The 27,740-nt window shown below is 42.4% G+C and overlaps 1 protein-coding gene across 3 annotated transcripts; it reads right to left on the reverse strand.

Annotated features, from left to right (window-relative positions):
- On the reverse strand, positions 1-27,014 carry LMAN1 (lectin, mannose binding 1). 3 transcript variants are annotated; one of them, XR_015696647.1, is made up of 14 exons: positions 26,733-27,014; positions 19,806-19,960; positions 19,376-19,483; positions 19,186-19,247; positions 16,163-16,262; positions 15,062-15,185; positions 12,877-12,935; positions 11,539-11,671; positions 7,490-7,683; positions 7,303-7,373; positions 5,247-5,403; positions 2,864-2,985; positions 1,444-1,744; positions 1-431 (listed from the first exon to the last, which is right to left on the reverse strand). XR_015696647.1 is itself a non-coding variant. In XM_087715374.1 (13 exons), the coding sequence occupies exons 1-13, from the start codon at positions 26,974-26,976 to the stop codon at positions 1,708-1,710; spliced, it is 1,563 nt and encodes a 520-aa protein (XP_087571500.1). In that variant the 5' UTR covers positions 26,977-27,014; the 3' UTR covers positions 788-1,707. The 3 variants fall into 3 exon arrangements, 2 of the variants coding, with proteins under 2 accessions (XP_087571500.1, XP_087571499.1); XM_087715374.1 differs by lacking the exon at positions 1-431 and having other exon boundaries at positions 788-1,744; positions 7,490-7,680; XM_087715373.1 differs by lacking the exon at positions 1-431 and having other exon boundaries at positions 788-1,744.
- Positions 27,015-27,740: the final 726 nt, after the last annotated feature.

The raw sequence follows: 27,740 nt of genomic DNA on the forward strand, positions 1-27,740 counted from the left end.
TTGCTTCAATATTTTAATTCTCAGCCGGGTAGATTCACATTATGTCAAAAAGAAAATATAGATGTTTTATCTACAAGGTTTGCATCATGACCCAAGCATATTCCAAAGAAAAATAACGCAACAGAATCCACTTTTTTCTGCACAAAAGAAAGCAGTGTCTTCTTTAATGAAAACTCAAATCGCACAAACCCTTGATTTAGTAGGTCATTTTTACAACTATACATTTGGTTTTCATTTGTCCAAGGCACCTGTAAAAACATTTGCTGGTGTGAAACAGAATGGATCGTGGTCCTTTTGAGTGATTTGGGTTGAGAAAGTCTGCTTATTTGTCCTCAATTTTGAGTTGTAGGAAGGTGTTCTGCAGCTACATGTTTTTCAAAACTTGGTGGAAAACGTCCAGTTTATCAATCCTAACATAACGCTGCCGATATCTTTAAAGGGAAAGAATTGCATAGATTTGTTCTGTTTCTCAAAACTGCAAACAATGTCTTCAAAATATGTAATACTGGATACAGTGAGCATTGCTTGCCTTTTAATATTTTAAGTTCAAGAGGAATTTGAGCACTTGACGATATGGGAAAGCTCTATTCTATTAGAATTTCTACGCACGTAAAAAAAATGAAGTTTCAAGTCAAAATTATACAGGCAAAGATGCAGGGCAGAGTAAAATCACATTTGTCGTTCTCCCTTAAGGGGGATTACAGAATAAGTGGCTAAGACTTAAGAAGACGTGAGGATGAAGAACAATACCGGTTCAGCAAAAACAGGAGAAGAAGCCTGATTTAAAAAACAAAACAAAAATAACCAATGCCATCAGTGTCTATACACAATATTCCTGGCTTTGGAGAGAGGACCAAAGAAGAATACGATGCAAGTTCGGTTCGAATTTTAACGTTCAACGATAACCTTTTTGAAGATCGCGGCTGTCCCGTATTCCCCCAAGCCAGATGACTTTCAAGATCATGCAAGCTAGGATCTCTTCGTTGAAGAGGGATTAAAAAAACACTTTTACAAAAGTTATGATCGGTGTGAATACAATGAATACAAATAACTGTATCAAAACATGCTAAAAAGAGCTTCTTCCCGCCTACCTTTTGCTACCCAGAAAAACTGCACCGTTAAGGACTCAGCTGTTCTTACAACTTCCTCATTTCATAAGCCCTGCTTATCACTGTTTCCCCAAGTCTGTTTTTTTTAAAAACAAAGTTGAATTGGCAATCTCTAACTCTGCTCATCTAATGTCGCCCACAAAGTTACATATGTATTGCAACCTCTTATAGGTCTAAAGTGGGGTGCAGTTTCAGAACCCCAATGCCTGCTTGTCTGCCTTCCTTCCTCTCTGAGACACACAACAATTATTATACAGTCTTTCTGAATTCCATGATCTCCCCAAAACAGAATATAAAAATAAGTGTGAGAAATACTCCTGTGCCAAGACCTTACTTGGGATGTATTTTGACAATGAAGTAAAGGTATTATTTCCATCCAGCCATTTCTCCTGGATGCTCAAAGACAGAATTTATCTCTTTTTCTGCCTTGGAATCTGTCCATTTTTATAACATCGCAATCCATTATTCGGTGTAGTTGATTAAGTAAGAACTCAATAATTTAAAATATTGAAGCATTTTCAACACTAAAGGATCCCTTCCCTCTTCTCCAACTAGTGCAATGCTTTCCATGCACCTCTGGAATGCACAATAGAGGCCATCAAAAGAATTTCTTTGCTGCTGCTTCTTGCTGAGTCCTGCAGACGCAACAGAAAGATAAATCCATTAGCTCAACTGACTTCAGAAAGCTTTTTGTCTATCTCAATAAGTGATTCTTTCAGAACCAGGAATGCTCTGAAATTTAGAGGAGACAGGGCAGCCCCCACCGTAAGCTTCTGGGGCTGAAATTTAATCTGAAATAATTAAGCTCACTACAGTCTTCAAGATCTCCAAACCAACTTAAGGCTAACTACTGAAATAAGATTACCCATTACTTCAAATCACAGTGAAGTGACTGACAGAAGCCAAGCCATTTAGACCAATATTATTTCCCACGAAAAAAAAAAAGGTTTTTGCCCTCCCTGTCTCCCAGGAGCACTCTGCAGGCCTCCCAAACCCTCTGCATGCCCCATTTTTTGTGAAAAAGGGGCATGCAGAGAGTTTGAGAGGCCTGCAAAGGGCTCCTGGGAGACAGGGAGGGCAACAATGCGATGGGGGGGGTGTTGGGAGGCGACAAAAGGGCCCGTTGTTTGCAAAACCGGGTGTGCAGAGGATGTGGGAGGCCTGTAGAGTGCTCCTGGGGGCTGGGGAGGGCAAAAACAGCCCCGTTTTTGAGAAAAACAGGCCCACTTTTCCCTCATTTTTGCCCTCCTTAGCCCCCAGGAGCACTTTGTAGGCCTCCAAAACCCACTGCACATCCATATTTGCAAAAAACGGGATGCGTGGGGAGGGGTTTCGGGAGGCCAAAAATGCTGTATTCAGTGTATAAGACGCACCTAAATTTTCACCCTTTTGTGGGGGGGGGGGTGTGCATCTTATACTCCGAAAAATACGGTAGTTACATGTGACAGTGAGAATGTGAATTATAAGGATTTTTTTTAAAATACACTTTTGAAAATTCCTAGGCATTTATATAGCAAAGACTCCACAAACATAATGGCAAAAGTGCATTTGTGCCAAGGCACCAGCATCTTAAACCCACTAGTGCCAGGGATAAGCAGCATCTCCCTGTGTGTTCCTTACCATTTAATTTTATGTGCCTGGTACATTTTTAGGGCTTGCTTAGAACAAGCCCAAGTTCTTTTCTGAGCCAGTCACTCAGTTCTATTCCTCAAAGCTCCTCCCTGTTTGCAAGGTGTGTTCAAGTCGACACTCACCTGTACATGATGTAACTAATAAAGAGTAGCGTCTGGATTGCTACAAATATAAAGAAGTGGGTTGTGGATAAACATGATGGAAACGGTGGCAACTCTGGACATTTGGGTTTCTCATTTGATGGCTGAAAAACAAACAATAAACTGAGCTTTTCAACAAGCCAAATCTATGCGTGTACTCAAAATAGTTTTGATTGACATGATCCTCAATCAAATTAAAACATATGAAGAACGGTTACAGGATTTGGACATGGCTAGTCTAGAGAAAAGAAGGATTTTTTTTGGGGGGGGGGGGCGGCGGCACATGAGATAGCATATTTGAAAGGCTACCACAAAGAGGAAGGGATCAATTTATTTTCCAAAGCACCAGAAGGCAAGACAAAAAACAAAAAACAAACCAAAACATTGGATGGAAACTAATCAAGGACAGAAGCAACCTGGAATTAAGGAGAAACTTCCTAACAAGTAAGGACAATTAACCAGTGGAACAGCTTTGCCTCCAGAAGTTGTGGATGCTTCATCACTGGAGGTTTTTAAGAAGAGACTAGACAGTCACTTCTCTGAAATGGTATACGGTCTCCTGCTTGAGCAGAGGGCTGGACTAGAAGACCTCCAAGGTCCCTTCCAGTTCTATTTTGATTGATTGATGTGCATGCATGCTTTAAAAAAAATGTTTGTGTGTTTAAAACCACTATATTGTATTTTTATTTTTATTCCTTTATTATTGTTATAAACAACTCAAAGTGACAAACCTACCTAATATTTCTTCCTATTTCCCACATGACAACCTTGTGAGGTGGTTTGGATTGAGAGTGGTTTGCCCAAAGTTATCCAGCTGGTTTTCATGCCTAAATCGGGACTAGAACTCACAGGCTCCTAGTTTCTAGCCTGGTGCTTTAATCTTAAAACCAAACTGGTTTAGATTATGCACTGTGAACTATACACTAGTCTAGGAGTAAGCAACCTGCGGCTCTGGAGCCGCATGTGGCTCTTTCATCCCTCTCTGTCGCCGGTCGGCTCCACAATTGATAATCCTTTCTGTTAGGACTGATAGAGGAAAAAGGATACCGTGCTAGGAGGAAACTCTATGGTGGGGGAATCAGACTTCTGGTCGGCTCCAGAATTGAACAGGGGGCTTCCGGTTAGGAACTTTGTGGCTCTTTGAGTGTTTAAGGTTGCCGACCCCTGCCCTCGTCCAAACTACAGTGCAGATTCCCAGCTGCCCCTTCTCTAGTATTACTGCTGCTGCGCAATATGGCTGCCTTCCCCTTTGCCAAGAAAGGCTATTTATGGAGAATTTGTTTTATCAGTGTTTGGTCCCATCCTAAAAGGCCAGGAAAGGACAGCTATAAGGAGATGCAACAGCAGATGATGGATCTCAGCCCTTGCCCTGTTAATGTATGCGTGATTCTGTCACTGGCCCAAAATCACTAAAAATGCCAATTCGTCAAGTCGTAGACATGCTTCTCATTAGATCAAAAGGATTTAGTAGATTTACCACAGAAAACCAATTAAAAAAAGCTCTGACGTTGTTTTGATAGCTGTTTTTTTTTTCAGGCCAAGGGGTTTCTGAGTGACACCATCAAGACTACATTCCAAGAAACGCTTAAGGCTGGAATAAAGCCTACATTTCATTTAGCTTTAATTTAAAATAATTAAATACTGAGCTGAGTACTCCCTTCTAGTAGTTTATGAAGTATAAGTTAACTTCCAGTTCAGGTAGTCCTCATTTAATGACACTAACTGGGATGGCAACTCCATCACAGAAGTGATGTGGCCACTAGGCAAAATCCCATGAGGCGGCTCAGCTTAGCAGTGGCAGTTCCAGCAATCCCAACGGGTGTCGCTGAGTGAAGCCAAAGAGGTTATAAAGCAAGGATCAACCTGGTTCCAAACCATTCTTGGAAGGAACTACCTTCATTTCAACTGCTCCGTCCATCTACTTCTCACTATCTCGGTTGCTTTGGCTGCCCGCTTACCCACAGCTACCAGCTCTGCCCACCTCTTCCCATCACCACTGTGTGCCCGCTGCACTCTGCCATTTTTGCAATTAAACGGGGGCAGGGTAAGAGCCAAGGTGGCGCAGTGGTTAAATGCAGCACTGCAGGCTACTGCTAGATCAGCAGGTCAGCGGTTCAAATCTCACCGGATCAGGGTTGACTCAGCCTTCCATCCTTCCGAGGTGGGTAAAATGAGGACCCAGATTGTTGGGGGCAATATGTTGACTCTCTGTAAACCGCTTAGAGAGGCCTGAAAGGCCTATGAAGCGGTATATAAGTCTACTGCTATTGCTATTTCCAGTCTCAGCTATCATGTTGACTTTTGGGTACCCCTCTCCTCCCTCCCTCCCCCGAAAAACCCCTAGGACACAAACAGCAATAGATACCATGTTCCTCTGGACTAAATGCTCAATATCCCTCTTTACAACATGGAGATGTTCCTTAATGTCGTTGAAATGCTGTGTGGTTTCGTAGATCCCACCAGAGGAAGCTGGGTGGTGCTGAATGCCAGTGACCAGACGCAGAGTTTCTCCCATGGAATTTCTGGAAAGAGAGTCAAGAATGCTCACATCAGAGAGGCCCTTTAATGCACCTGAACTTTCTGTGGACTCTATGGAAATTTATTTTTCTTAAAAAAACATGGGGAAAAATCACTTGAACAAAATTGCATTGATGTGTAGGTGTAAATATGTAATTTTTTAAAATCTCAGACATAGTTTAAAAGTCCCAGTGAGTTTGTGAGAAAAGACATACACTGGAAAAATTAATAACAATTTCAGCTATACCTAGCTTTTCATAACCTAAATTATTATTGTGGCCCAGCGATGTGCTAGTTGCTTTCCTGGCTTTAGCTACATCCCTGGGCTTGTCATTTATTTTCTCCCAAAAAAGCAAATGATCAAGTTAAAAAAAAAAAATTAACGGTGGGCTCCCCATTTTCCTCCTGTTTACCAAAAAACCTCCCGTTCGCCTCCCCCAAAAGAGGGAAAAAGCAGCTGGCCATGGAGCTGCTGGTTTTGGGGAAGCAGCCCAACAAGCAGAAGTGCTGCGCCCAGAAAGAGGAGGGCAAAAGTGTTATTTGCGCTGCCCCAACAGGGCAGCGGGTTGCAACCAGATAATTTCCTTCCTGCTGCACCGCCATTCGTGCTGACCACGCCCACCCCCCTGGACTTATTTTCTGGGTATGGGTAATATTAGGTCCACCCCAAAAAAATTAGGGTTGGGCTTATTATTGAGGTGGGTCATATTTTCAGAGAAATACGGTATGTTATATAACTTTATTTACCGATGCACTGCAACAAGGAACTCAAATGCATTTGCTACGTCGGTAACATTAAGAGTCCTTTAAAAAAACGGTTCCACCACAAAACCGCGATGCCCTTATCCGCGCCGACATAAGTGCGGAGGCAAATCCGCGGCGTCCGAAGCGCTAATAAAAAAACGACCCTATCGCCGTGACAACAGCGCGGTGACAGAAGGGCGTTCTACATGCTTCGTTCTTTGCCTCCAAAGGTAGCCCTCCTCCTCCAGCTGACAGCGGCAGCGGGCACGGGGCAAAGCGGGCTGCCCAGCAGCAGCAGCCCGCGGGAAGGGTCCAGCACAGCCGCGGGGGGCATCAGGAAGCGGAGGAGGACGCGGCAGCGGCGGCGGCTGAGGCTCTCCCGGGCCGGCGAAGCGGGCTTGCCTGGCGGAGGCAGGCTGCCCTCTTCTTCCTCAACATCATCTCCTTGGACGGGCGGCCTCCGCCGCCGGCGCCTCCCCCGGAGGAAGAGGCAGGGCGGGCGGCAGCGGCGGCTGAGGCTCTCCCGGGGCCGGCGAAGCGGGCTTGCCCGGTGGCGGCGGCCGCCCATCCAAGGAGATGTTGTTGAGGAAGAAGAGGGCGGCCTGCCTCTGCCGGGCAAGCCCGCTTCGCCGGCCCCGGGAGAGCCTCAGCCGCTGCCGCGTCCTCCTCCGCCGCCAGCGTCGGCGGCCCTGCTCGGCCCCCCCGCGGGCTTCCTGCTGCCCTCCGCGGCTGAGCTGGATCCTTCCCGCGGGCTGCTGCTGCTGGGCAGCCTGCTTTGCCCCGTGCCTGCTGCCGCTGTCAGCTGGAGGAGGAGGGCTACCTTTGGAAGCAAAGAACGAAGCATGTAGAACGCCCTTCTGTCACCGCGCTGTTGTCCCCGCGGTGATGACGCGCGATGATGACGTCGCGACTTTAGTGACGCGATTTAATCTCCGCTATTTTGCGTAGCGCGGTTTTGTCGTGCCACGAAAAAAACAAACAAGCCTGTATATGATAGGCCATCTAGGAATAAACAGAGAATGTGGAATTTCAGTGAGCAAAAAAGAAAGGGAACTACTTATTGGTTGTATTTCACACCTCAACAACCATCTTATATAATAATGTAAAACCCTTGTTGGACATAAGCTGGTATGTTATGTCTTTCACACATGAATCCTTACTTCATTTCTCCAACTTGTCTCAGAACCTCTTCTTGAGTTTTTACGATATTGCCAAGTTCTAATTGGGAAGCCTGTAATTTTAAAAAAAGAAAAGAAAAAAGAAACAGAATAGAACTGTTAGTGAAAAGGAGAAAACTGTCAAAATACAGATGTATAACATATGTAAATATATGCACCAACAATATACCTGTCCTTCATGGCTAGGGACATTTAACCCTCTTTTGGAAATCTCTTCTGTTACCGCAGAGACGTATCTTCTCTGTTCATCCAGAATCATGTCTAATTGCTTGTTGAGCTGTTTTATTTCCAAGTGAATTCGATTTTGGCCTTCGAAGATCTGTCTCAGCTCACGATCACTTACCGTCTCAAAGATATCATCTACTTTAAAACAAAACCACACAAGTCGGAAATTCTGGCGGGTCAAATGATTCCAACGTAACTTCATTTAAACATATACTTAACCACTTGCTGTATTTTGATGTGAATTTAACTAGGGCGTTTTCAGTAAGACACACAAGTCAGAGGGAAGCCCAACAACAGTTGTCTCCTTGTGATGTTTCATTAATAGCATTGCGCCTATGTACATTTGTGCCTGAAATAAATTCCATTTATGAGTCAGTGAAGTTAACAACACCTGGGTCCAAGTGAACAGATGAAGAATTTCAATTTCAAAGGAGAGATAGGTTTGCAGTGGGTATGTTGTGCCTTTAAATGGATTCTACTATACTGCCGTAAAATGGCTTCTACTGTGCAGAGCAGTGGAGTTGCTTCACAGTACTCCACAAGGGGGTTCCCTCTGGTAAGGGGAAAATCCAACATTAGAAATTACGTTTGGGAGGAGCTGACACGATATGCGATCTTGGAGCTCCAAGATCGCAGTTGGTATTTCTGCCGCTGGACGGTCCTTTTGGACCTAAACCATCCCGTAGAGACGGTGATAGAGAAGAGTACGTCCTGCTGATCTCAGGGACACCACAAAATCCCTGATTGATCCAGGAGAAGCTCTTATTTCCGACGACAGAAGCTGCTGAAGTTGGGACAGCTCCGGAATGGAAAGGAAGCGGAAAGAGAAAGTGTGTCAAATTGGTGGGGAAATTTTATTATTAGAAAACAGACTACCCCTCACCCTCAAAAAATAAAGCTAAATTAAAATTGAAGACAGAAGAGAGCAGGCGGAGAAATTAAGCCACATTAAACTTAGTGTGTTATCTTTTTTATTTTTATTTTTATGGATGGATTTTTTGCAAATGGTTCCTATTTTTTAAACTGAATGGATTAGTTTTTCTTTTTCTATTTTTTATTCTTTTTTATACCTATGGATTAAAAGTTTTCTTTTTTTTACAATGCTCGATTGGATTGTTTTTTCTCTCCATTTAAATTTTTTTTTCCTATAAATTTCAGAACATAAGAAGATATAAAGAGGAATACAAAGAGGGCTGTAACAACAGAAGGAAAAGAAGTAACACTGCCACTTAGAGGCTGGAGGCTTGGAAACATTATTTTTTCTTTCTTTTCTTTGATCATTTGACACTTCAAGGCTTTTCAGCTTGTTTACTGAGAGTGATAATAGGAAGAACACAGGTTGTTTACACAGGTGTTCTTTGGGAGTTTTATCAGCAGTTGGATTAGAGGGAAGACAAAGCCTTGACTTGAAAGATTATAATGAACTTTCTTGAAATCTAACAAAAAGCCTTGAATGCTATAGTGGCAGTGTTTACAAGTTGGAAGAATGGCGCAATAGGAAAAAGAAATTTTAACATTGCAAATGATTATGTTTGAAATTCAAAAATTATTAGTAGTAACAGAGAAAATTGAGAAGAGATTGGAGAATATAGAACACAAAACAGAAAAATGTGATGGAAAAATTGAGGATGCTTATCAAATGAAGAAAGTGGAAGACAGAGTTCTAAAAATTGAAGAAAAAAATGATCAAAGAGATAAGAAAAATGTGGATACTGACAGCAAACTGAGCGTGGTTGGAATTGGCAAGAGCGGAATATGGAAAGGGGAGATAGAAGGACTGGAACTCTACTTCAGATTTCAAAGTATAGAAGAAGAAATGAGAGAAAAATTGATGGAGGTGAGGAGAGAAATCTTGAGATAAGCACCAGTGATAACCAAAGATAAGCTGATGGAAGGAGCAGATGGAAGGTTTTGAGTTTTCATAAGATACGAAATGAACAACAACTTGCGAAGAGAAGTCCATACAAAACTTACCAAGAAAGTAATCAGAATATTGATGCTACAAATGGCAAGAGACATAAGACTGCACTATTACTGGAAAGATACAGGCTGATGTAATGAAAGCGTATAATAAAAATTAAGTTAAACTTAATTAAATTTAGAGTATTATGTATTAAATGAAGTGATAATAGTTATAGTTAAATAAATGATGAATAATAACAATGCATATATACTGTATATATTAGTTTGATAATATGAAATTTTATATAAACTACAAATGGAGACTATGAGAGGAGGTTTAAAAGCTTTAATAATAAATATAACCAATTTTTATTTAGAATATGTTATACAGATGTAATGTTATTGGATGATTTTAGGAGGATTTAATGGAATGCCATTATATAGTTTTACTTTAAATTTAGAATATTTCTCATAAAAACAATCATAGTCAAATGAAGGTTGAGGTACAATAATCGTAATATATATAAATATATTTGATTTAAAAATATGCTATTTGATATGAATTGTAAGTGATGACTATGGAAGGGATGCATAGAAATTTTATAACCAACTGATACACTTTCTATAATTTGTAATGGAAGGTGGTTTTAATGTTTTTTTTGTTCTGTCCGTTTGTGCTTGTTTAAAAAATAAAAAATTTTAAAAAAAGAAATTAAGTTTGGTCTGGATATTTTCCCCCTATAAATAAATACCCAGGCAACAGTGGGTTATTGGCTAGTCAAAATATAAAATACAAAACATACAAAGAAAAATAAAGGTAATGAAAATAAAGAAGGAAAAAGAGAAGAGAAAAAGTGCAGGGCAGAGGGGGGAAAAGTGTTGACTTCCGACTCCTTTTGGTACCGTATAATATGGTAGTAACCTGAGACCTCAACTTTTTACTTTTGTATAATAATGTACACAAGCCATTTTTATAAAACATCAAACCTATCTAATCGGCAAAACCCAAAGTTTCATTTTTTTCCCCACCACAGGCACAAAGTCCACAAGTGGTTTCCAAAGGGAATCTGATGGAATGATTGATAGCAGAAAGCAACTTCAGTCTCGTCTCATCTTTTAAACCAGTTTTACAAAAATTGTATTACCAAAACAGGAGATAAAGTTGCAAAATGACAAAGGTAAACTCGTAATATTTGCAGGTTTGAAGGCTGCACTAATTTTGCTTGGCATGTTAAAAGCCACAACCCAGAAATGAGCAAAGCCAAAATCCATCTTCAGAAGGGAGTTCAGAAGGATTTTAAAGGAATGAAACAAGACTCCTAAGGTTTTTGCAAACTTTAAGGCACCTATTACATTTCTTAAACCTCCTTCCTCTCCAACCCCACACCTTTCCAAACCCCCAAAACAAAAACTAAGCAAAAAAGGAGCGTTTTGGTTTTCTTCACACTTGCGGAGGGGTTTTGGAAACATCTAAACTATGTTTTGGGGCGGTGTGCAGTTTCCCTGCTGCATAGTGTACCTATATGCTAAAGGAACTGGTGTGTATAGCAGACAGAATGCATTGCAAAGCAAAGATCATTTCTTCATTTTTCATTCTGGATTCCCCCGTGAAAATTGTAGAACTACAGAATCCTCTAGTCCAGGGGTGTCAAACCCCATGGGCCGGATTGCTTTGATCTGGCTCACGGGACCACCTTGGAAACAGGGAGCGACTGGCCCGCGGTGCCTGTGCCAGCACGGCCCATCCTAGCTCTATTTCATTTGGCAGGTGGTTGCAGGCCATCACAGCCAGAAATGGGAGCCCGGGAGCCTGTTTTCGCTGGCAGAACGCTTGGGCCACCACAGGCGCCGACATAAGTGATGTTGAACTGTCTCCCCCTCCCCCCCCCACTGTCTGAGGTCAAACACAGCCCTGATGCGGCCCTCAATGAAATAGAGTTTGACACTCCTGCTCTAGTCATTCTCACATGGACTGTCTAGGAAAGAATCCTGTCTGCCTGTTAACAGACCGGAAAGAATGCCCGTTGAGAAACGCTATTCTTTCAATGAAGACTTGGCTTTCTACATCGAGTCCATCCCTTGTCCACTTACCTGGCTGGCCCTGCGTGTCCGGATGCTCTTTCTTAAAGTCCTCTTTCCTTTTGTCCAACTCTTGCTGGAAATGCTGAAACTCTTCTTGATATTTCTCTTTGTCCTTTTCAGCAATCTCTGCATCTGGTGGAGGCTATGAAATCAATTCTGAGTAAAAAAGCATCCTAAAATTTGACAAGCACTATTGGCATCAGGCACTCTTGAGTTAACGTTTTGGGGTGCCCAAGGAACAGTGCGAAGAAGCTGAACTTGCTCATATGAAACACCTGTTTGCCTTTATGTAAAGGGAACTATGGGGGCTGTATTCCCTGATTTTTACCTCTTATTTCCTGCCAGACTTTATCCTCACTTGTGAGATGAGAAAAGTCTGAAGCACGGTGTTTGTTTTACCCTGGCTATTCCAGAATCTTCTGAATCAAGCCTCTAAATCCATGAGAAGTGTACAGAATCTTTGAGTTACATCCATAATGGAGGTCTGTAGAGATTCTCAGTCCTACAGGTCATGGCCAACCCAGGACTTTCTGGGTTTTCTTCTTCTTTGAAGATGTTTCGCTTTAACCTCTCTAAAAGGATGCAAATGACCAGCTGTTTCAAGGAATATCAGTCCTTCCATTCCTCACCATCCTGTCAGAGCTGAAGAAGCTTCTTGGATGAGAAGGGAAGCGTCTTCAAAGAAAAAACCAGAAAGTCCAGTTGCCTCTTGAAAAAAGCACCTTTGGGACAACCATGACTTGGATGACCGAGAACCTCCTTAGAGGGGATGATGACTGTTAGAACTTTTGATCTGGGTCATAATTCCTTTCTCCCCTCCCCCCGGTAGGGCCATCAGAATTTCAAGCGGTTGCTTGAAATTGTAAGTCCAAGACTACCAGTCTGTGCACAGAAAAGGCTGCTTTAAGTGCCAAGAAAAAGCAGGGCCAGCAAGAAAGATGAAAAAAGGAGGAGTCTGGGTGAATGAAATGTCATTCTCCTCCTTCTGGGAACATAATTATGTGACGAGAACTGCCTGACTATGGCTAAAACACTCCTAGTCCTTTCATTTTTGACCTCTCCAATCTTCCATGTTTTCCTGGCATAATTAACAATGATGGAAAGACCACAAACATATAGTACAAGTCTATAATTCCATCACAAATCTATAATTAGCCTGTGTTTTTTTAAATAAAAGGTTATCTTTCCCAAAAAGGAAAGACGCCCTACTCAAAGATTCAACTTAGTTGATCTGCAACCTAGCTGCAAATTACTGTTTTATTGGGAATGCACGCTCTGCATATTCTTAAGACTTAATTCTCTCCAAAGTGAGCATGCAGAACAAATATATAATCCAAAGACACCTACCGTCATTTTTCCAGGCTCCGTCAATTGAAATGTCAGGAATGACAAGACATCATGATCATCTAGATTTAAAAAAAAATTCAGAAATGTGTCAAAAAGAATTCGTCTACATTATCTTAACTCAGTAGAATGATGTAAAAAATCAAAAAAGACATCTCATTTCGCACATTATCTGGCTGGGAGCACAAAGGCCAACATTAGGAACGCTGAGTACATGAATGTTTGTCTATGGCCAAGATTGGCAACACACTTTCATTAACTGTGGACTAATGAGATGGGATCCACATCAAACAACAGCAAGTAATCATGAATGGACTTTTACTCCTCATTCTAGCAAGCTATGCTTTGCTAATCATGTGGGAGGAAATTTGTGTCGATAGACAGACAGACAGACAGACAGACAGACAAATGTCTAAACCAGATGTGCATATTTATCACATATTGACAAAAAGCAGAAGGTAAGGAAGCAAAGGAGTTTCCTACAATTTTAGGTTTCAGTAAATGATTTGGAAGACTTTGTAAAATAATTAAAAAAATTGCTGAATCACAAGGGCAAATTCTAGTTCTCTGCAGACTTAAAGGTGAATTTCAAATATTGGTCATCCAAAACATCTTATGGTCTGGAATTTAGTCATGACATTTTCTTTTCATTTGAGGAGTTAAGTCAAATACTTTCTTAACCTTGACCCTCTTAAGATGTCTGGACTTCAGCTCCCAGAATTCCTCAGCCAGCATTAATGGCTGGGGAATTCTGAGACTTTCAGACATCTTAAAATGGACTAAAAGTTGGGAGACATTGCCTTCCTTATTGTACCAGAGCATAGCTGGGTTCCAAGCAGTGGTGGGTTGCAGGCGGTACGCCCCGGTACGGGCGTACCGGTGCCTGCTGGAGCACTGGACACGGTTCCGGTACGGTGCTCCGGAGGGCGCATCCACCCGCCCGACTCCTCACATGTATTTGAGCTCTTTGGGGGTTCCGCGCATGGCACCTGCGTGACGCTCCACCAAGCAGCTGGAGCCTCAGAGGCTTGTGGAGGCGTCACAAGAGGTAAAGATGCATGCATGTGCTACGCGCGTTCATGTGGTGGACGCCGGGCCCCGGAACCCACCACTGGTTCCAAGGTATTACTGCTGCTTTGAGCTTACATTCCTCTAAACTGTAGTCCTCTCCTACAAGATCCATGGAATAATGAGCTGGACAGATTTCAAAGCAGACCGAGAGATTAATGGACATGAAAAGAAACATGAATTCTTTTTCTGAGAATATCCAGTCCTTTGAACACACCTTCAATTTAGATTAGGGCGTGGCCAGTGGTGTGTTCCGGATCCCGTTCCAACTGGTACATTTGGAACTGACCCGGCGGCGTCCACATGGACGCGCACATCACACATGCATGCGTCTTAGCACCTCTGTGACGCTCCAGCTGCTCAGCGGAGCGTCGTGCAGGGGCTGTGTATGCCACGCGCGTGCGCAGAAGCACCGAAGACTTAAAAGACTGGTAAGGAGCTCGGGCGGGCAGGTGGGCCCTCTGGAGCACCGGAACGGTATCCGGTGCTCTGGGCAGACTCCAGTACGCCCGTACTGGGACATACCGCCTTCAACCAACCACTGGGTGAAAAGGACACACCTGTCATCTTCCACCTGGTGTAAACAAGTGCCAAGAGGACAATTTCTTGACCCCATACACTCAGTCTACTTAATTTTTCTGCTGCTACCAGTGGTGGTTTCGGATCCTGTTGTAACCGGTACAGTGCAATGGGGTAGGGTGTCCACATCAACGCATGCAGCATGCATGCAGCACGGGCATGCGTACTTACCGCCCATGATGCTCCAGCTGTTTGGCGATGCACCGCACAGGTGCCGTATGCTCCATATGTGTGCGCGGAAGCCTCAAACAGCTTAAATACAGGTAAGGAGTGGGGGGGGACGGACACTCCGCAGCACCGTACCGGAATGGTACCTGGTACTACCGGCAGACACCGGTGCGCCTGAACCGGAGCGTACCGGTCGTAACCCACCACTGGCTGCTACCCAAAAAGATGACCATCTTTGTGTCAGCTTCAGCTTTTTTAAAAACAGATATTAAGTCTGCAGGCATTTTGACTCAATATCTATCTATCCCAACAAGATAACTCATTTCTTGGGCAAAATCATCAGGGGAGAGGTAACTTGAATGGTAAAAGTCACCTGCGAGGCCACCCGTTGCTGCGGAGATGCCAAAGTAACCTTGAGTAGGCAGCACCATGTTTTCAACTCTGGCACAAAACTCGTAGTCCTCTTTGTCTGGAGTAAAGCCATTGTTTATTAAGACCTTGGAAGAAAAAGAGACAGAGACGAATCCATTTGATGTAGAATTAGGCCAATGGTCTACTACATGGCTGTCCAATCTTTTGACTTGCCTAGGCTGCACAGAGCGAAGAGGAATTGTCTTGGATGGCATATAAAATCTATAATAGTTAATGTATATAAATATAAAGAGCCGTGGGGATACAGTGGTTAGACTACAGGACTGACTGCCAGCAGTTTGGCAGTTCGATTCTCACAGGCTCAAGGTTGACTCAGCCTTCCGTGGGTAAAATGAGGAGCCAGATTGTTAGGGGCAATAGGCTGACTGTGTAAACCGCTTAGAGAGGGCTATAAAGCACTGGTAAGGTAGTATATAAGTCCAAGTGTTATTGCTATTGCTAAATCACATAATAATGTTAAAAGTTTACAATCGCGTGGGGCCGCCTCACTAGCTACCCAGGGCTGCATTCAGCCCATGGAACTGCAGGACTGGTTTACGAACTGAAGAAGCATTTTGGATGAGAAGTGAAACGTTTTCAAGGAAAAAACCCAAGAAAGTCCAGTTGCCTTTTGGAAAAGCACCTTTGGGACAAACATGACCTAAATAATTAAGAATCTCTATAGACCCTGGTCTACCTAGTAAATCTGTATGCAACTAAGGCTTTTCCCACCAGTCCTGTGACCTAAATCATTTGATAGGAATACTAAATTATGTCAGACAGCTTTTTTTCAATTATCATCCTCAGCCAGTATGTTGTTTTAAAGTACATAAAAAAATCTCTTTTGTCCTCCAAGATAAAACAGTCTGTTTCTGGGTCGCAAGCTTTGCGTCCAGGGACGGAGAAAGATCTGAAAGATCTTATCGACTTGTGATACATGATGACTGCCAGATTTCTCTTCCCACCCCCAAAATATACTTTTAACTCCCGAGTTCCGATTATTCAAAAACCACATCATTAAATATGCATACAGGGAAGTAGAACGAGAGCTGAAGTTACTTACAGAGAGTATCTTCTGATAGTAAACAACTTTTGCACGGACAGGATAAGGCTTGTTACGAAAATCTCTTTGGCATGATGCCAACGCTTGGGTGGACCCATCGCTTTAAAAGAGAAACCTCTTATCAATACAAACTTAGTCAGGATAAGCCACAGATGAAAACGAAAACCCATCTACATGACATATGGTCCATCTGAATAATACAAAAATAGAAGCCGTCTATAAGTAGTCCTTGACTTACGACCAGAATGGGGACCAGAATTCCCCCTTTGCCTTTTCGCCATGGTTTTTAAAGTGAATCCCTGTGGTGGTTCACGGAATCAGTGGTCGTTAAGTGAATCTGGTTTTCCCCATTGACTTTTGGGAACCTGCTGGTCACATATGGTGATCACATGACTCTGGGACATCGCAACCATTGTAAAAACAGGCCAGTTTTCAAGCACCTGAGTTTTGATCATGAGACTTTAAGGATGCTTCGATGGGCATAAAGTGAGGACCGGTCCTAAGTAAATTTTCGCAGGTGGGGGTTTTTTTTGGTTGTTAACTTTGAATGGTCACTTAGTAAATGGTTGTAAATTGAGGACTACTTGTATTCAATGAATAAAAAACTACAATCTCATCTCACCAAACAACACCTTAAACCATGACATAATGTATAATGTCTAAACCTGGATTAAGAGGAAGTCTGGTTATTATACAATACAATAGCAGAGTTGGAAGGGACCTTGGAGGTCTTCTAGTCCAACCCCCTGCAGGCAGGAAACCCTATACCGTTTCAGACAAATGGCTATCCAACATCTTCTTAAAGACTTCCAGTGTTGGGGCATTCACAACTTCTGGAGGCAAGCTATTCCACTGATTAATTGTTCTAACTGTCAGGAAATTTCTTCTCAGTTCTAAGTTGCTTCTCTCCTTGATTAGTTTCCACCCATTGCTTCTTGTTCTGCCCTCAGATGCTTTGGAGAATAGCTTGACTTCCTCTTCTTTGTGGCAACCCCTGAGATATTGGAAGACTGCTATCATGTCACCCCTAGTCCTTCTTTCTATTAAACTAGACATACCCAGTTCCTGCAACCGTTCTTCATATGTTTTAGTCTCCAGTCCCCTAATCATCTTTGTTGCATATTGTTTATTGTGGCATGCATTAGCACACATTCGTCATTAAGATGTCAGTTTTGAAACTGGAATGGATGTGGTAAGGCTCATGAAACAAATAAACAAACCTGGGAACAATGGATAAATCTTCTCAAAAGACCACTACTCCCAGAATTAACACTGGGTATGTCCTTAGTTGGACTGGCATTTCATGGTGAGGAAAGCAAAAGACTGGCATCATGGGCACACAAGATGAGAAGTTGGTGAAGTATGAGCTGAGGAGATGAATCGTAGGGAATAGAGTGGCAAAGAGGAATTGAGCCAAAATTTTAAGGAGTTTGATGGGAAGGATAAGGAAGTGGGATGGAATTTCACTTTAGAGAGAAGTGACAAAAACGATCTAAGCTGCTCTAGCAATTGAACTTGCACCACTTGGACTGGGGACCAAGAAATGAATTTCAAGGTAATTCAACTGCTCATGCTTTGGTCACCTTATGAGTGGACTACTGCAATCTGCTCTACATGGAGCTGCCCTTGAAAACCACTGAGAAGCAGTAACTGGTCTAGAATGTAGAGACAACAGGCAATTAATTGTGGACATTCACATCATGGAACATCTTTGCTTTGCAAGCTATACTGGTTCCCAGTAGATTTCCAGTTAACCAGAACTGCTACTTATCACCAGTATAGGGACTGGAAATCTAAGCAACGCTCTCTCTTCCTGCCCATCCTGTATGATCTGGCACAGTTAGTATACACCAGATTCCATCAGTTAATCAGTCCTGTGATGGGACCTAGGAAGTAAACTTTATCTTTGTAGCATCTCCCCTCCAGAACAGCCTTCTCCCTGAGATCTGTCTGGCCCCCCACACTGACCATGTTTGAAAAAGCCCTTAAAACAACAGAATGAAAGAGTTGGCCTTGGAGGTCTTCTAGTCCAGCCCCCTGCTCAGGCAGGAGACCCTATACCAGGGGTGTCCAAACTTTTTGCAAGGAGGGCCACATTTGGTGAAGTGAAAATGTGTGGGGCCGACCGTTCAGCCTGACATTCTTTGAACCATTAATATTCAATGCAAATGAACTATTTTATGAAAGACTAAACAAATAACTCTAGCGGAGCGAAGAGGCTACAGGCTGCTCAAAATTTGAAAACAGGCTGCAATTGGGCCCCCGGGGCTGGACTTTGGACATGCCTGCCCAATATCATTTCAAACAAATGGTTGTCCAATCTCTTCTTAAAAACCTCCAGGGTTGGAGCACCCACAACTCCTGGAGGCACTATTTAATTGTTCTGTCAGGAAATTTTGCCTTGGTTCTAGATTGCTTCTCTCCTTGATTAGTTTCCACTTATTGCTTCTTGTCCTGCCCTCAGGTGCTTTGGAGAATAGCTTGACTCTCTTTTCTTTGTGGCAACCCCTGAGATATTGGAACACTGCTATCATGTCTCCCCCAGTCCTTCTTTCTATTAAACTAGACATACCCAGTTCCTGCAACCATTCTTCATGTTTTAGTCTCCAGGCCCCTAATCATCTTTGTCGCTCTTCTCTGCACTCTTTCTAGAATGCAGGCGACCTCCTGTGCTATGTTGTTTTTAGAATGTATTGTTTTTAGAATGGTCTTCCTTGTTCCACTCACCTGTACGTTTCTACTTGCACTTTTTAAAATAATGGCTTTATTACTGTACACCACTGAGAGCTGTCATGGAGGTGAGAAGTTCATAACTTAAGAAAAAAGATAAACGAAGCAGTACTAATAGTTACGGTTCTGTGCACTCTACTTTATAACTTTCAAATTTTTCCAATACTTGGAACCCAAGTTATTTGTTCTATCCACTCAGCAAAAAATTAATAAATAGACAAAACAAACAAACACACACACACACACACCCCTCTTCTGGAAAACCAAGATAGATCAGATCAAATTCAACCTACTTTTGATGGTCATAATGGAGTTTGCCATTATTGCCGACAACAATCACCGCAGGGTTGTTTTTCTGAGAGAGAAGGAAATAAAAAGCAGCATAAAGATGGGAGAAGATATGAAGACTTAAAAATCAAGTAGGTCCACAGAAATTATTTGAAGTTCAACCCACAGCATAAACCTCAATGTCCTCTCACTCACCTTTGCATCGTTGTCAAAGGAGTCAAAGAAGATGCCAACACCATTCCAATTATCTGCTGCACCAAAAACTTGGCCATCCAATCCTTGTCCTTCAGTATACCAGATTGCCTGTTCAGACACATGGAAATCTAAGCAAATTGTAGGCCCTCCAATTCATGCAACCACCATGTTTCCTGACCCCATTCTTATCTTGTTTCATGTTGGAGGCACCAGTTAAGGCGCTTCTGGGAAGGATTCTTGAAAGGATTATTAGTGGGTGATATCACTATTGCCCACTACCAGGAACCTGTGGGGGCTCCTTTCATGCCCCCATCAAGGAGCTGGAGCAAATGACAAGAGCTCAGCCCGCCACGCAGCAGCACTTGGGTCTCGAACGCGGGCTTGCTAACCTCCAACCCAGCGTTTGCAAACTGCAGCTGGTATGACATACCAATCCATCAGCTCCTACTCGCCCTCTTCCAGTCACTCGGAAGGTCACTTCAATTTCCCAATATTCAAATATGGATTTGTTTTTTGTCCATACGGATCCTCTTTGGCTTTTCAACGAAGGAGTTATTCTGATCTGATCAGCACTGGGGATAGCATCTAAAAAGGAAGGTCACCATTTTTAGTGGTATGTTAAAAACCATACTTGTTAAAAGAACTCCAAAATATTTGTACATTAGATTTTTTTAATCCTGTCTTTATTGTTTTTTTATAGCTAACTCAGGGGTTGGCAACCTTAAACACTCAAAGAGCCACCACAGTCCTAACCAGAAGCCCCCTGTTTAATTCTGGAGCCGACCGGAAATCTGGTTCCCCCACCATAGAGTCTCCTCCTAGCGCAGCATCCTTTTTCCTCTACCTGTCCTAACCGAAAGCCCTATCAATTGTGGAGCGGACTAGCGACAGGGAGCCGCAGCAGAGGGATGAAAGAGCCGCATGCAGCTCAAGCCGCAGGCTGCTGACCCCTGTACTAACTCAAGGAAACAACGTACTTAAATATTCCTCTCCTATTTTGTCCACAACAACCTTGTGAAATAAGTGGGGCTGAAAGACTCACTTAACAACTGCATCACTTTGTGATAGAATTTCAATCCCACCTGTGGCCATAATTCAAGGATTACTTGTTACCATTGACCACAATGAACAAGGCTAGTCATCAGGAATACAAAAGCACTCAAGATTTTAAAATCTGAACTTTAAAAGCTCAGAATAGCTATTTTCCAACCCACTTCCCAGGTTTCAAATTTACAAGAAATTTCTAAACTGGGGAGTGCTTTGGGAACTTGAGTTAGCTTTGCAAATTGTAAGACTGTAGCTTCGGCCCACTTTAGTCCTGAGACACATTTGTAGATCTGGGATGTGGAGACCAAACAGTTTGTGGACATTATAGAGTTAGATCTGGCGTGAATCGGGCACATCCAAGCAAGAACAATGTTGCATTAAACAGCAGTGCCATTGTGCCATATCAGAGAGCCAGCACTTTGCTTGGGAACATCCAGGTTCGCAGCCCTATTGGACCCTGGACCGCAGTGAGTGATTCTCGGTTACTTGCTTCTCTCTGACTCATCCAAATTAAAAAGCAAAATGAAATAAATAAGACTATAGAGGAATAAATGAGTCTGTCATCTGCACCTCTATAACTGACTGGTTTGGTTCTGCAACCCAACAAGACAGACACAGACTTCAGAGGATAATTAGAACTGCAGAAAAAACAATTGCTACCAACCTGCCTTCCATCGAGGACCTGTACACTGCACGAATCAAAAAGAGGGCTGTGAAAATATTTACAGACTCCTCGCATCCTGGACATCAATTGTTTCAACTTCTACCCTCAAAATGACACTATAGAGCACTGCACACCAAGACAACTAGACACAAGGAGCTTTTTTCCCCCTGAATGCCATCACTCTGCTAAACAAAAGATTCCCTCAACACTGTCAAACTATTTACTAAGTCTGCATTACTATTACTATAAGTCTTCTCATCGTTCCTATCACCCATCTCCTCCCACTTATGAATGTATGACTGTAACTTTGTTGCTTGTATCCTTATGATTTATATTGACGTGACCCGTCAAAACCGCGTTCCACAAAAGCGCGGTCGACGAAATCGCGTATGTAACGTCATCACAGCGCAACGAAAAAGATCGAAAAATTGAAATAAAAATTAAATTACAGCAAGCCGATTCACATAAAGGTAAGCGTTAGGTTAAGGGTTAGGTTAAGGTTAGGTTTAGAGCGTTAGCGTTACGTTTAGCGTTAGGTTAAGGGTTAGCGTTAGGTTTTTCGTTAGGTTAAGGGTTAGGTTTAGGGTTAGGTTAAGGGTTAGGTTTAGGGTTAGGTTTGGGGGGGTTAGGGTAAGGTTTTCGCTTTATTTTTACATTTTTCTATCTTTTTCGTCGCGCTGTGATGACGTCACATACGCACTTTCGTCGACCGCGATTTTGTCGTCCGCGGTTTTGTGGTGGAACCTATATTGTTTCCTAGTATGATTTGATTGCTTATTTTACCCTATGGCTATTATTAAGGGTTGTACCTTATGATTCGTTGCGAATATATCTTGTCTTTTTATGTACACTGAGAGCATATGCACCAAAGACAAATCCCTTGTGTGTTCAATCACACTTGGCCAATAATGAATTCTATTCTATTCTGTTCTATTCAGCTCTTACAAAGGCAGATACTGTATTCAGAATCACCAAGATGAAAGGAATTTAGGACCTAATCCAAAGAAACTCCTAATCTTATCACAGTGGGGAAAAACACACACGCTGTGCTATTCCCAAGCTAAGCTACTGTACATAGTCTAGAAGAGTAGCCCCCAACCTTTGGGACACTGGGGACCAGTTTGGTGGAGATACGTTTTTCCGCGGAACGGGGTGTGCATGGTTTCATGTGCTGCCTGCATCCCCCGGATGGGGCTTTGCTTGTTTGCACAGCCCAGTTCCTGGCATGTTGCGGTCTTGTGCTGGTCCATGGACCAGGGATTGGGGATCCCTGTTCTAGAAAACAAGATTTCAAAGGATCAATTTTCATAAATGAAAGGCAGGTTGTCTGTAGATCACAATATGGATTTTATATTACATTTTGCAGGTTGCAGTAAACACATACCAAATCTTGCTCTTCAATCCCAATACTATATTCTAGGAGGTGTTAGGAAACATGATAATTGTTTAAAACAAATTGTTTTAAAGATTAACACAGCACTTTCTTAGCTGTTCTTCAGTTCTAACTTAAAAGGCTATTACGTTAAATGCTAGTTTTTGTCCAATTGGCGTTAATTCGCTTTGTATTTCAAGTGTTGATTTAATCAGTAACAAAAAGTCAACGTTACTTAAAAAAGAAGAAGTAAAGCCTAGAGTCAGTTGTCCACCAAAAACAGAGTTCAAAAGTAATAACCATTTTTAAGATAAACAATTTATTATAAACCAGAATAGATAAACAACTGAAAAGTGTGTCTATGTACCAGGAATGGGTGTTCTGTTCATATGTAAAGCGGGACAAGGCTGTCTCACATTCTAGAGATCAGGGGTGTCCAGCCTTGGGAACTGTGAATTTCAACTCTTTGAATTCTGGAAATTGAAGTCCACAAGTCTTAAAGTTGCCAAAGACACCCCTGCTGTAGATAGTAACGAATCACCATATAGCCAGAGTTTATACTGTCAATTCCAAAATTTGACTCAGCTACTCAAGAACATGAAATGGAACGGCAAATGATCAAGAAATGATTGACAGACAAAAAAACTAAAGACATCAGCTTAGTTTTTACATATTGTATGAACATAAAGATATTCAGTCACACTTTTTATACTTGACATATATGAACAAGCCACTCTGCAAAATCTGATCTTTAACTTCCAATCTAGACAGGATAAAGAAGAAACGAAAGCATGTTATTATGCTAAAGTTGCTGTATCCAATGGAGCACATTTGCCGTCAGTTCACATGAATCCTAGCCATATGGCAGAATATAAATTATCATCCTGTAGTCACAAGTCAACACGAACACAAACAAAAGGCACTTCTAGCTATAAAGAGTAAAGGCAGAAGGCTATTGTTTCAAATTTAGCCATCTTATGTAATAGAGTAATTCCAAAATAGAGCAGAAAAAAAATGAATTTAATTCCCTGAAGGAACCAGGGATCCAGAGATCTCTTATTGAAACACCTTCACACTCAATGCCATATCATATGGTTGATTTCCTATAATGAAAGATGATTATTAGTCATCTGCCTTAGAAAACAGCAGAATTCCCTATGGAAACAGTAAATAGCTGAAATAGGGTTACTCTTCCAGCAGGCCCTGAAAACCTAAATCTTTTACAAATTATAATTTAAGCACATCATAATCTTTAACAATAAAGTATGATGGTATCTGTGCCGATACATTATGCCAAAAAGGCAAAAGTGCCAAGAATGCCATCACCTGCTATAATGGAAAAACTGTTAACAAAAGAGCTGGGAGACTTCTCAGCTATGACAGATGTAGAAGTTTGGTTTCAATGATTGAATTAATTTAGTTTCTCAAGAAGGAGAGGCACAACTTTTAGATTTTTCAATGACAATGTTAAATAAATATGGAATAGAAAGACCAGAGGGAGGGGGGCTACTTGCAGGGTTTGAGAGTAAGGAAAAGAGTATCTTTGTCAGTATAGGAGACAAAATTCTCATTCCACTCATCTAACATGAGACTTTATGGAATCTGCAGCAAGAGACTATATATATATATAATTTATTGCTACATATAATATGGTGAGTATATGATCACTTGGAACAGTAATTAAAATCTCATTATATCATATGTTGCAAAAATTGTTATTTTTTAAAAATACAGCAATGTTTTTCAAAAGGTGTGTGGATTTCCCTAGCCAGGGAAACTCTGAGAGTTGACGTCCATACATTTTAAAGTAGCCAAGTATGAAAAACACTGGTATACAGTAATATGCATCTGAGTTTAATTTGAATATGAGTACATTTACATCATGGCATCCAGCCCTCTCAATTCCAAATAGATGGGGAAGAAATGGAGGTAGTGACAGATTTTATTTTCCTGGGCTCCAAGATCACCACAGATGGGGACTGCAGCCAATAAATTAAAAGATGCTTGCTCCTGGGGAGGAAAGCTATAGCAAATCTAGACAGCATACACAAAAGCAGACACATCACCCTACCAACAAAAGTGTGTATAGTCAAGGCTATGGTTTTCCCAGTTGCAATGTATGGCTGTGAAATTTGGACCATAAGGAAGGCTGAGCGCCAAAGAATTGAGGCCTTTGAACTATGAAGCTGGAGAAAACTCCTGCAAGTCCCTTGGACTGTAAGGTGATCAAACCGGTCAGTCCTAGAGGAGATCAACCCTGACTGCTCTTTAGATGGCTGGATCCTGAAGATGAAATTCAAATACTTTGGCCACCTAATGAGAAAGAAAGACTCACTGGAGAAGAGCCTAATGCTGGGAAAGACTGAGGGCAAAAGAAGGGGACGGCAGAGAATGAGGTGGCTGGGTGAAGTCACCGAAGCAGTAGGTGTGAGTTTAAATGGACTCCAGAGGACGGTCGAGGATAGGAAGACCTGGAGGAATGTTGTCTATGGGGTCACAATGGGTTGGATATGATTTCGCAACTAACAAGAACATATTTGCCCAGGAACTTTTTAATATTTTGTGTCCTACTTACCCTGGTTTGTATTAGGTTGCTCCAAAACATTGGTAATGTGGACTAATGCTTATCTACTCAGAGCATCAAATTTATTATTTATACATTGCCTTCATTATTTTTATAAACAACTCAGGGTGACAAAGATTCCTAATACTCCTCCCTACTCCTATTGTCACCAGAACAACAACTCTGAGTATTCAGTTGGGTTGAGAGAGAGTGGCTGGTCCAAAGTCACCCAGTTCACTTTCATGCCTAAAGTGGGACTAGCACTCACAGTCTCTTGGGTGATAGACCAGCACTTTAACTACTACAGCAAACTGATTTTCTTTTCCAGATATTCTCATCAAGCAGAGCTAAATACCTATGGAGATTTTCATTCATCCAGCTCATGGTTGTCCCAATTGCCTCTTGAAAAAGCACCTTTGGGACTCATCAAGCAGAGGAACATTTGGCTTTTGCCAGGCAAAGAAATTCTGGATCAAGTAATCACTTTTCTTATTCTATCCTCAAAGGCAAAGAATTAGGGTTTTAGAAGATGAATCAGTGCAGGAGAAGGCAATATGTCTGAGCTAATGGTCCAAGAGTGATTAATGGGGCTTCCTCCCGTTAAGAAACATAAATCATATCTGGATCACAGGATTCTTCGCACTATTTATCCCTGAAGGGCAAGTTGTGAAAGAATACTTTATAATTCTTTAAACCCAAACAGATAACTTCGTAACTTTGGGCCAATCACTCTCTCTCTCTCTCTCTCTTCCCAACCCACCTCTGGGATTGAGAAACAAAAATGTCTATTCCTTCTTTACACCCATTTGTATTAAAGAAAGATGAGGCAACAGCTCACAAAGGCTGGATGTTACCTTTAGAGATAAGATGGTGATGCAAGAAAGAATCGATTTTTTTTTCATTCCCCTAAACCGTTCTTTTCTGCCCGGAATTCACACCGTATGTCGGACATTCAAGAGAAGAGTCCTCTTCTGCTTGCAACAGAATATCTTATGCAACCAGGCATGACATTTTGGGCTTGGACAACCTGGAACTACGCCGATTAAGGTCAAGCATAGTACATAAAATTGTCTGCTACAAATTGTCCTACCTGTCATTGACTACTTCAGCTTCAACTGCAATAATACATGGGCAAACAATAGGTACAAACTCAAGGTTAACAGCTCCAAACTCGATTGCAGAAACTAGGACTTCAGCAACAGAATAGTCAATGCCTGGAATGCAATACCCGACTCTGTTGTTACATCCTCAAACCCTCACAGCTTCAACCTTAAACTGTCTAGCGTGGATCTCACCCCATTCCTAAGAGGTCTGTAAGGGGGTGTGCAAAAGGGCACCAGGGTGCCTAACGTCCCTGCCCTCCTGTCCCCATTCATTCGTACCCATTTCATGTATTCCTAATCATGTTTATACTTATACCTGTTATCTCGTACATGTTTGACAAACTAAATAAATAAAAAATAAATAAATGTTCCTATTAAGACTACAGAGAAATCGCTTCCCTGATTTATAAGCCAACCAAGAGCCCCGGATAAGCTAAGATGAGCCGCCAACCCAAGCCAGCTGCACTCTGCGTATGCCCAGAGGCCCCTGCCTTCCCGAGCTGCACTCCAAGGCTAATCGCTTGATCCTTCAGAATAGATTCCCAAGCCGATCGCAAGGTCAAAAGAAGACCCGTTTCCCCCCCTTGGGGAATGAGAGGGCTACTTACTGCCCGTGTGCACCCAGAAGGGCACAGATCCGTCCGGCTGCACCAAGTGCGGACCCTTGAAGCTGTACTTGTATTCGAACCGCCGGTGAGGCACCGCCGCCCCGGAAGCGCCGCCGCTTTCCGCCTGGCCTGTGGCGTCTGCCGGGGAGAGGAAGAGGCTGCTCAGGCACAGACACACGGCGACCAAGAGCTTCTTCGCGGCCACCGCCGCCGAACCATCCTTCCGAGCCCTGAGCGCCACCATCTTGGACTCTGCTGCATGGAACCCGGCTTAGCCAACAGGGCGCTAGCTGATTGGTCCGGCCACCAGGAGGGCGGTGCCTCCCGCGGCCAAAGGGCAAGGCGTACGGTACTTTGCTCATAGAGGGCGTGACGTCCTCGGCCACGCCTTTCAGGCCCCGCCCTGAAAGCGAAGCAAGTGGGAGGAAGAGCGGTTTTTTCGGATTTGGCTGTTAACAGTCGCTCGGTGCTTTTTTCGCATTGGGGGAAAAACACGTTTCCTTGAACATTAATTTATAAGGATTCACTAGTTTAAAGCAATGCTGCTTTAATGGGGACGGTTGATCGGCAAAGGAGAAATACAACGGGGCCGGCTTGCTTCTCTCTTATTATTAAGTTATTTAATTTACTTAATATATTTTTATTTATTTATTTCATCCATCAATGAATTAGATAACAGATATAAGTATAAACATGATTAGGAATACATGAAATGAATAGGAATGCAAGGGAAAATTAACTCTTTAACTGGCTGGGTCCCATCATCCCCTGCCAGAAGCATAGTGTGAGTCAGGGAGTGATGGCAGTTGTAGTCCTTGGCCTCTGAAAAGCGGTTGGTTCAGGTGGGAAGTCTAAGCCTGTCAGGAAAAAAAGAGGAAAGGTAGCCTGAGTACAGGTGTGTCCTTGACTTACGACCACAAGTGAGCCCAAAATTTTCTGTGGCTAAGCGGGACGGTTGCTGAGTGAATTTTGCCCCACTTTACGACCTTTCTTGCCACAGTGGTTAAG

This window comes from Thamnophis sirtalis, unplaced genomic scaffold, assembly GCF_051295495.1.
Source record: "Thamnophis sirtalis isolate CommonGarterSnake01/CBP01778 unplaced genomic scaffold, rThaSir2_p1.2 scaffold_5, whole genome shotgun sequence".
In the NCBI taxonomy this organism is placed as follows: domain Eukaryota; kingdom Metazoa; phylum Chordata; class Lepidosauria; order Squamata; family Natricidae; genus Thamnophis; species Thamnophis sirtalis.

What these genes read in the sequence shown, in the direction of transcription:
- LMAN1 (XM_087715373.1), bottom strand. Translation starts at nt 26,976, where the DNA reads ATGGTGGCGCTCAGGGCTCGGAAGGATGGTTCGGCGGCGGTGGCCGCG. An exon ending in GGACACGCAGGGCCAGCCAG is followed by an intron (nt 7,684 to 11,538) that starts GTAAGTGGACAA and finishes TTTGTTTTAAAG; the next exon opens with TAGATGATATCTTTGAGACG. An exon ending in ATTTAGTCCAGAGGAACATG is followed by an intron (nt 2,986 to 5,246) that starts GTATCTATTGCT and finishes TTTGTTTTTCAG; the next exon opens with CCATCAAATGAGAAACCCAA.